Source organism: Henckelia pumila, chromosome 4 (genome assembly GCF_033568475.1).
Source record: "Henckelia pumila isolate YLH828 chromosome 4, ASM3356847v2, whole genome shotgun sequence".
Taxonomy (NCBI): Eukaryota; Viridiplantae; Streptophyta; class Magnoliopsida; order Lamiales; family Gesneriaceae; genus Henckelia; species Henckelia pumila.
In genome coordinates this window covers 137,248,601-137,259,274 of record NC_133123.1, presented here as the reverse complement: position 1 = coordinate 137,259,274, position 10,674 = coordinate 137,248,601, and the positions used below count along the sequence as shown (strand labels likewise).

General features: G+C 30.1%; 1 protein-coding gene across 5 annotated transcripts; it reads left to right on the top strand.

Moving 5' to 3' along the window:
* Positions 1-3,234, top strand: LOC140866068 (protein DETOXIFICATION 54). 5 transcript variants are annotated; one of them, XM_073270942.1, is made up of 4 exons: positions 1-445; positions 845-982; positions 1,108-1,977; positions 2,625-3,234. In XM_073270942.1, the coding sequence occupies exons 2-4, from the start codon at positions 911-913 to the stop codon at positions 3,189-3,191; spliced, it is 1,509 nt and encodes a 502-aa protein (XP_073127043.1). In that variant the 5' UTR covers positions 1-445; positions 845-910; the 3' UTR covers positions 3,192-3,234. The 5 variants fall into 5 exon arrangements, with proteins under 5 accessions (XP_073127043.1, XP_073127042.1, XP_073127041.1 ...); XM_073270941.1 differs by having other exon boundaries at positions 761-982; XM_073270940.1 differs by having other exon boundaries at positions 1-496; positions 761-982.
* The last annotated feature ends 7,440 nt before the right edge of the window (positions 3,235-10,674 follow it).

Below are 10,674 nucleotides of genomic sequence, written 5' to 3'. Positions count from 1 at the left end.
ATCATCTTTTTCACCATTTTTACTGTGTAGCAAAAAAAAGCACCCAAATCTCTGTCGCTCTCGATTCCATGTTTCTATTTTATATATATGCATACACTCGCTTTCCCTCTTTAATCTTTATTTTCCCCTTGTTTTTTTGTCTCACGTGTCCTTCCTTGTGCCTCAGTTGCAGAGCTCCTCATAAAACCAAGCCCGTGTCACAGTCGCCGCCATTAGCTGCCCTTTTTGGTTTTATATATATATAAAATCCCACTCATAAAAACATGAAACTAATCAGTAATCCGAAGTGAAACATTTGTATGAAGGCCCATGAGGTGTGTCTCGAGAAAGAGGGAATAAAGGATCGATGATGTATAGAAGTTGGTTTTCATCCCGTTGAAAATACTCTCTTCTTCGAAAGTTGATAGTGAATACAGAGACTTGCCCTGAGTTTCCAAGTGGAGTAGTAAGGCTAGCATTCATATTCTTCTGTTTGCGTACGTGCATGTGAGAACTGGTGTGTTCTTGAGATTAATTGTAGAGATTGAAGTCTGGGTAGAGGATCATTTCATAACAGAACGTGTGTGTGTATTATTTGCTTGTGTATGTTCTCTTTTTTCGTCAAGATTCAAGAAACCAGGATCTTGAACTGAAGAAGAAATAAAAGGTGTCTTTATGTGAAAATCTATTATTTCCATCTTCTGCTTGTACTTTACCCTGGTTGCTATTTATGTGAACAACGGAAAAATTCACGAAATCGATTAATTTTCTTGTTTTGCAGTTCCTCGAGTCTATTAAGGCAATTCTTGGTGTGCTTCCGGGAATTATTCGATCTCTTGTAATCAAGACTTGCCTTATTTTGCAGATTATCACATGCCATCATAAAATCATTGAAAATAAGGAAAGAAAGAAAGAAAAGCTTGTTTATCATATGCTCATAGTTGCTAAAATGGCTGAAATAAGTTCAGACTTTTACTCCCACAAATTACCTACCTCCTCCCAGGTACCCTTTTCAGGACTATCCACCACTTTTTTAGATTGGTATGGTATGCATGCTTTTAAAGCTGAATCTAAGTTATACCTGATGAATTTAACATTTGCATTTTTTGGGGTGATTTTCTTGAAAAGGTAGCGGAGGAGTTGACGGAACTATGGTCGATGGCACTTCCTATAACTGCAATGAACTGTTTAGTGTATGTTAGAGCGGTGGTTTCCGTGTTGTTTTTGGGCAGAATTGGGAGCCTAGAGCTAGCCGGCGGTGCCCTTTCTATAGGCTTCACGAACATAACTGGCTATTCAGTTTTAGTAGGCCTTGCATCTGGGCTGGAGCCTGTGTGTAGCCAAGCCTACGGAAGCAAGAACTGGGAACTTCTTTCACTCTCTCTCCACCGCATGATCTTCATACTTTTCTTGGCAGTAATCCCCATCAGTCTCCTTTGGATTAATCTTGAATCCATCATGCTTTTCATGGGCCAAGATAAAGATATCACCTCAATGGCTGCGACATACTGTGTTTACTCACTTCCTGACCTTTTGACAAACACTGTTTTACAGCCATTGAGAGTATATTTAAGATCACAAGGGGTGACAAAGCCCCAAATGTGGTGCACTTTGTTGGCTGTAGTGTTTCATATTCCATTGAATTATGTGCTTGTTGTGGTTATGAGGTTGGGGGTTCCTGGTGTGGCTATGGCCTCTGTGCTCACTAATTTGCACATGATGGTGTTGATGATGGGATATGTTGTTGCTTATACGAGGTGGGAGTGGAGATGGGAGGGAATTGATGCGGCTTGTGGAGGACTTGCGTCTCTGCTTAAGCTGGCAGTGCCTAGTTGTATGGGGATTTGTTTGGAGTGGTGGTGGTACGAGATTGTGACGGTGTTGGCCGGATACTTACCGGATCCTAAGCTTGCGGTGGCCGCCACTGGCATAATCATTCAGACAACCAGCCTTATGTACACCGTTCCTATGGCATTGGCGGGCTGTGTCTCCGCGAGGGTACTTAAATTTTACGAAAAATATGTTAGTTTATCAGATGGTGATTCTGCGGTTTTTTTTGCGATTAAGTTATCTGATTATCGGGGTGTTTTTGCACTTCTTGATGCTTTTCAAGCTGTTTAATTAGTTTAATTTGATTCCCTTTACTTGCCATAGTAATCCGCTGGTACTTGTGTGCACATTGTCATACATTGCTGTCAACCTAGCTACCTTGAGAGCATGAGGTATAACTAAATGTGATTGAAGAGAAAACTGCTTAAGATGGCTGAGTTCAACATAGTCTGAGGGTATAACAGGGGTTTAGTTTAGATCTAATTACCATAATTGACCCGAAATTTCTTTAGTAAGCGCGGACCCCGTATTTGTGGATTACTGGTGGCCATATGATGTTCAGGGGGATAATACCCCAGTTTTAGTATGTCATCAATAATCATTCTACTCAATTTAGGATTACTATATAGTAATCCTAAGTTTACATATTCTTGCTCCACTAGCCACTCTTCTATTCTTGTTACATATTCGTACTTGACGCATGCATTTCTTAGTTGTTGACACGAGTTAGCACAGTCTTGAATTCTCTGCGCATTGCATCACACTTGGTACATTATTGTCGAATAAATTCCTGCATCGGCTGATCCTATTCGCAGGTCGGCAATGAGCTCGGAGCAGGGAGGCCATACAAGGCTAAGTTGGCTGCTATGGTTGCATTGGCCGGTGCATTTGCTATTGGATTCATCAATGTGATATGGACAATCATATTCAAGGAGAAATGGGGTGGACTCTTCACAGAAGATGAAATGCTAAAAGCTCTAGTTGCCTCAGTTTTGCCAATCATTGGCTTATGTGAGCTTGGAAACTGCCCACAGACTACCGGCTGTGGCATCCTACGTGGCACGGCTAGGCCAGCCGTGGGTGCACGGATCAATCTTGGCTCATTTTACTTCGTTGGCACGCCTGTGGCCGTCGCGTTAGCCTTCTGGTTCGACGTCGGGTTCAGTGGGCTGTGGTCTGGCTTGCTGGCTGCCCAGGCCGCGTGTGCTATATCGATATTATATGTTGTGTTTAGTTGCACAGATTGGGAAATCGAGGCTCTGAATTCCTCCAAACTTATCGGCTTAGAGATGAGCAGCGAGGCTAGCTATACTAATGAAGAGAAGAAGGGATTATTAGTTTCGGAGAAATTAAAGATTGAGGCATATGATGTAATTGTTTAGCTAGGCTGAAACGGGAATTTTAAAATGCTTGAATTTTGGGTACTTTTCGAGGGAATATTGGATTTCTCATGCTTGATATATAACACTATTTCTTATCCAAGACTCATATAAAAATTTTATTTTACGATTCAAAATTATAATCTAATATCTAATATATCTTAAAAAAGAGAGTTTAATTGTGTATTGTCTATATTGTCTTTAGGTTTATTTATTGCTTTAATTTAGTTTTCATTTATCCTACAAATATTTTTTGTCTTTCATTGTTCAATTAAATTTTTTTGTCATGCTCTCTTTGATTTATTGTGTAAATATAAAATAAATTGTGTTTTTAAGTTTAATGTACAAATAATTTTGTTTATTATCCAAATTGTCTTAATATTTAAATTATTGTCTTAAATTGATGTATGTATCCACATTCTTGAGTTTTTATGTATCTACTAAATTTTTTCACTAAATTAAAAAATTATTTGTTCGATTTTAATCGTGTTTAATGGAGATAGAATGCAAAATTATAAATTTGGTTGTTTTGAAACTTAATAGGATAATAAATAATGATAGCATAAAAATAATTAAAATAATGATGACAATGTTATCAATTTTTTATTTTAAAAAATGACAGCATATACAAAAATACATGCATTATTAAAATTTAATATTTACAATATAATATATCGAATTTTTATTTAATAATATTTAGGTAACTATATTTTTTTTATTAAAACTATTAGTTACGTATAATAACTTACCCATAATAGTAATAAGGTTATAAATAATTTTCTTAAATAATACAACAAATAATTAAATTTATCAAATCTAATATCTAATTAAATAATAATAATAATAATAATAATAATAATAATAATAATAATAATAATAATAATAATAATAATAATAATAATAATAATATAAAAGTATGAGTTTGAATTGTGATTTTACATTATTATCCCTCAATTAGGTACATGAAAAGTTTATATCCAAATTTATATATAAAAGTTATTATAAATTAAAAATCCACAAAAAATTAATTAATTTATGTATATACTAATTATTAGTAATTCTAATAACTCCATTTATACAACATTAAATAATAATAATAATAATAATAATAATAATAATGTACTCAAAAAATAATAATAATAATAATAATAATAATAATAATAATAATTATTATTATTATTATTATTATTATTATTATTATTATTATTATTATTATTTTTTGAGTATATTATTATTATTATTATTATTATTATTATTATTATTATTATTAGTTTACATTATTATCCCTCAATTTGGTACATGAAAAGTTTTTTATCCAAATTTATATATAAAAATTATTTAAAAAAAAATCCATACAAAATTAATTAATTTATGTATATATAATAATTATTAGTAATACTAATAACTCCATATATACAACATTAAATAATAATAATAATAATAATAATAAGTATTAGTAATACTTATAATAATAATAATAATAATAATAATAATAATAATAATAATGAGGAAATTTCATTGCATGAAAACCAATACAACATTAATTAATTGATGATGATGATGTTAAATAATAATAATAATAATAATAATAATAATAATAATAATAATAATATTGCACGTAGGTATATCTCACGTAAAAAAAACTTTAGAATGTGTTGAAAGAGATGGTTGAAAATTTATTTAATATTACGTTTGGTTCATTTACAAGAAAAATGTATGTTTAAACATGAAAAAACTTTAAAGAACCAAACAAAAAATCACACAATGTTATTTTTTAAAAAAATTTGACAAATTAATACCTAAAACCAATGATGTATTTAGTTACGGTGGAAAAAAAAATGAGAAAATCGAGTGATTCTTAATTAAAACACAAAAGGGGGGGTGTTGAGGGAAGAAAACTCAAAAAGTTAACTTAAATAAATAAATAAATATATTACAATAATTCAAATAAATAAAGCAATAATATCACAATAAAAAAAAACATGTAAGTATCAAAGAGACTAAATAACATCAAATTCGATAATGACAAAAAAAACATGGAAACAAGAGATGATGATAGGATTTATGAATTTAATCAAAAATAAAATAGGAAAAATAAAAATAAAAGATACAAAAATTGAATGATTAAAAAATTGAACAACAAAATGATTAAAAAAATCACAGTTATTTAAAATAGTTGAATATGAGATTTAAAAAAATTGCATATAACGTTCATTTACAAAATTTTGTGACCATTCTAGTGCATTTAAGTTTGATATCCACGTGCAACGCACGTATCTGTTACTAGTAAAACAAAAAAACGACACAAGTGGTGGCCACCAGGTAGTGGATGGGGTTGAATTGTTCCAAAAATCAATTTTGGATTTATTTGGTGGTGGTAATTGAGTTGATGACATTGACAACACCAAAATCTAAAATAAATATTGTGCACAGTGGTTGCATTCCAACTATGAAAAGATGTACGTGCTGAGTTGAGTACAGTTGCATGCACTGCAAGATTTACTGTCATCCATGCATATATATTTTCTTGCAGAAAGAAAATATTATTGTGGGAAAATGAGTAGATACAGATTAAATTCATCTCAGTCACCATCAATTCTTATTCGGACTACAACAACACTCATGTGCCGACACGTATGAGGCAAATATTGTAGCGGAAGATCCATGTGGGTCTAGCTTGATCTTTAAAGTAAAAATTGGATATAATATATGTACATATTATTATCTGTGTGCTTTCTTTTTTGACCTATTCGAGTTAGGAAATCATTATATATGGTGTGCACATAATAGAATCCAACTCATTAAGCTCAAGGACAGCCGACAGTAGCGTTTCTGGCCACTCTAAACTGAGGTGATCAATTTTTGGCTTTAAATCACAAGTATAACTAGCCGTTGAAATAATTATTTATGGTATGTATTTTTTGTATGTTGTTGTTAACTGTGTATTTGGATGTGTGTCATAAAGATTAACATTGGAGACGTGATTTTAACGTGCACCGTTGATGCTGCTCCGCGAAAAATCATTTTTTTTTAGTGATGAGAGACGATCTCGATGATATATGTGTCTATGAGATGAATCAATTTATGCATAGAGCCAAAAATAATATTTTAATAGAAAAAAAAAATTTTAATAGAAAAAAAAAATATTTTTTATGAAAAGCACTGTGTGTAATACAAAATTGGTTTGTTTGTATTAAATTATATAACCAATGAATATCATATATTAATATGCTTTAAAGATGTTGAGATATTAGGCTTTATGAACTTATTTTTAGTATCTTTTAAAGGCGAGAAAATTATTTTGTTAGGGAAGTTGATTGGTTGAAAATTCTTTTCAAATAATGTCGTTTGTTATTTAATAAATGAATTTTAATTAAAATATATTACTATGCATACATTTGGGGGAAAAATGTTTTAATTGGTATATGACCAAATTAACTCAAAAGTCAGTTGTACTCTTTACTTAAATTGCTTTTATTGTTATTAAATTGATTAATTGAAATATATACATATTTTGTATTTTAAATTATTATATTAATTACAATTGTAAATATAAGTTAATATTTACTAATTATTATACTATAAAAAGAAGATTATATACCATGTATACGATAAAATATTCGATAAATTTATAGATTATAAATGAAAAGACACACATATATCATTTTTAATTTGATTAATATAAATAATAATATTTATTTTTTGACAAAAATAAATAAATAATATTATAACATAGATAAAAAGAAAATTATTTTTATTGTATATTTTTAATATATACTATTTTTTAATATATAATTTATCAATTATTATATATGTATGTGAATGTTTGTATTAATTAATTTTTACAATGTTTCGTACAATGAGTAAGATATTTTTTTTATAATATAAATTTATGCTTATAGTTGTATTAATAAAATAATTTTGAAAAATAAAATGGGTATCAACAAAATATTAGACTTTAAAATAATGTAGGTAAATGGTAAAATTGACTTTCTAGGTTGATTATGTATCAATTAAACAATTTTCAATAGTTCATGTACTAATTTGTTAATTTATCAATAGTTCGTGTATCAAAATGAATTTAACTAATTGAAATAGTTATTGAGGGACGAATTACAGTTTTATCCTTCACCTATGATAAATAATCTTATGTTTAATTTTGTATGCATATGATTTGGGTGAGATTATTGTTGAATATTGTAAATTATTATTGATTCAAATGTGAGTCGTTTTCACTTATCAACATTATTGGGTATAAAAATTGTATATTTTTTAAAAATAGATAAAATTTATAAACTGAGTTATAAAAAATAAGAAATTGGGAGGAACACAAAAAGAATTCAAGGAAGGTATACTAGGATTAATTTATGTGGATTTTTTTCCATAAATATTAATTATTCAGTATATGTTATACCATATGTAATTAAGGATGAGAAATCTCATGAAATCTGGTATAATGAAGGGTCTTGAGATTTGAGAAAAAATTGATTTTTTTGTAAGTAAAAAACGGATGTGATTGGATTAACAAGTTCATCCTATAGTTATCAAGTCAAGTAAACACACACTTATATACTATACATTTAAAACCTTTTTATATCTAAACATTATTATTTCAAAGTGAAAAGACTCAAATCCCTTTGTAAAATGCTTATAATTGGAAAAGAAACAATAGTTTTACCAAGAAACAATTGTTTTACCACTCCAGCACATCTTATAACTGGATCATCTCTGGTTGTGTTTACTTGCTATGATAAGCATAATATTATATTAATAATCATATGCAATCGCATGTTTACTTGCTTTTTAGGGCCCGTATTAACTTATAAAGTTTATTCATAGTTACCTAATTTAAACTTTAAACTTTGATAATTTATCACAAATAAATGGTGTGATAAATAATCATTATGTTTCTAATTTAAAAAAATTACACTAATATCCTTAATTTACTTTCCAAAAAAATAATCTATGAAAATCTCATTTAAAAAAATTATATAAGATGGATATAAATTTCAAATATTTTAAGATATATTAATACATGCATTTTATTTAAATATACGAAAGGTTCATTTAAAAATTATAAAAATGAAAAAAATCTAATAATTTAATATATGATTAATACATGATCATTAGATTTTATCTTTATTCATGAGGGAAAATTTTTTAAACTCAATTTATTAATTTTTGTTTTAAAAAATAAATAATATTTATACTCAATAATTTTAGTCAATTAAAATAATTTACATGTGGATTAATAATAATTTATATTCTTCAATAAAAATAACAATCTCAATTTTACAAATAAAAACTAAAAATAAGATTATATAATATACAGAAAGGGCAAAATTGTAACTCGTCATTGATAAGTGCATTTTGTATGCATTAGTTCGTGATATTTTTATGTTTATTTTGTGTGCATTCATATTATTTTGTGTGTTATTTTGTGTTTTATTGCATTTGTGTGAATTTCATTCTCCGGGTTCTATTTGTAGGAAAAATGAAATTTAAAAGAGAAGAGAAGAAAGGAAACGAGAAAAGAGAAGAAAAGAAAAAGAAAAAAAAGAGTTTGAGGCACGTTTGCACAACATCTTGTGCAAACGAGAGGGACTTAAGCGTGTTAGCGCTAGAGTAGTGCAAACAAGGAGGAATGAAGCGCTAACGCGCAAAGAAAGATGGGAACCGCGCAAGTCTGTGTGTGAATTATTTCTTCGGGCAGAAACATGCTCGCTCGAGCGAGAAATACGTGAATTAAAATCCTCGGAACAGAGATTCTCTCGCTCGAGCGAGAGGTTGTGCTCGATCGAGCGAGATGTCGGGAATCAGAAAAAATCATAATTTCGGAAATTAAAAAGTCTTATTTTACGGGCTATTTTTCATGGGCTTTTTAAACTCATATTTAAGGGACTTATTCAGACGTGAGAAAGGAGTTCCAACAGGCATAACGCAGACGCAAGGCGGCGGCTGGGAGCAGAGAAGATTTCTTCGCTATTTCTTTCTTCTGTTCTTTCTTTTTATTTTATTTTTGTTTAATTCTAGTTTCAATTATTGAGTAGTTATTTTTCAATCAAGACGGCGTGATTGGGCCGAACAAATTTATGTAGAAAACTTGTATGTTTGTTTGGGATTTTTCAGAGTTGATTTTGTTTTATTGATTGTCAGATTTATATTTGTCTTGTGAATAGTCTGATCAACTGTTTGCTTGCATGTTAATCGATTCCAAGTCGACAGAGGAGGTTTCGATTTTGATCACTTTGATAATCAACATATTGTAAAACCGACTAGAAATAGAATTCGGTTTCAGTGTGCGGTTTGGGTGCAAACTGAATTTTCATAAATATTTAATGCATTCAAATTTGATTAGAATTACGAAAGATTAGTTCATCAATATTTGAATAGGTTTGATTGTTCTAGAAATAGTCCTTTGAACAAATTAGGAGAATTCCCGTGAATTAAGATTAAATCTGAGTCCTGAATCGACTACATGTTACATGATTTATTCGGTACCTACGTGTGTCTTGGTTGTCTTTGTTTTAATTATTTTTATCTTCAGTTATTTTTATTCTTATTTCTTAAGCAGTTTTTATTTTATTTTCTTATTTTATTTAAATCAAATTGCTTTTTATTATTTTATCTAGATTAAGTAAAATAATTAATTCTTGAGAATTGACAACAGTCCTTGTGGGATCGATACTTGGACTCTCAGTCCACTTTATTATTACTTGACCTGGTACGCTTGCCAGTAGATTTATATCACACCGATTTAGACGGTCAAGTTTTTGGCGCCGTTGCCGGGGACTGTTCAGTTAATATTATGATAGATTATTTGCTTGAGACTAGACATTTTTTTTCTTGCATTATTTTTTTTTAATTTTTAATTATTTTTTTTCTTACTTGTGAGGTACTTGGAGATGGATCATCGACAGGTGTTCACAAGGTTTGGCCAACAATACTCGGAGCCCTTCTATGCTGCTTGGTGGAGATTCAATGATTTGGCTAACAGGTTTAGATGTCATGTTTTTTCGAACTACACTCTAGTTCAAAATTTTTATGGTGGTTTGGATGAGCTAACAAGACGTTGGATAGATTATGAAGCTTGGGCAACTAGCAGTCACTTGTTCAACAGAGATTATAACAGTGCTATGCACTTGTTAAATGATATGACATATTTTGACTACCATTGGCATTATGATCCTTCATTGCAAGGTTGGAGTCACAAATATCCTTCAGAATTCAACTCCACAAATTTTGCGAACCAACCACCGGAGCATCAAGAAGAGTGTGTAGGGTATTTTGAGGATCATGTGGCTCAGTTGGAGAATTTTGTGAAAAGGCAGGAAGGGACAAATCAGTTCTTTGAAAGCCGCATCAAATCTTTGAGTCTTTTGGATGAACAGATTGCGCTTCTTAGAGAACCAAATTTGGAGATCTGCCAAGAGCGTGAAGTAATTGAGCCAGAGCATGAGGAAATTATTTTTGAGAAATTTTCTTG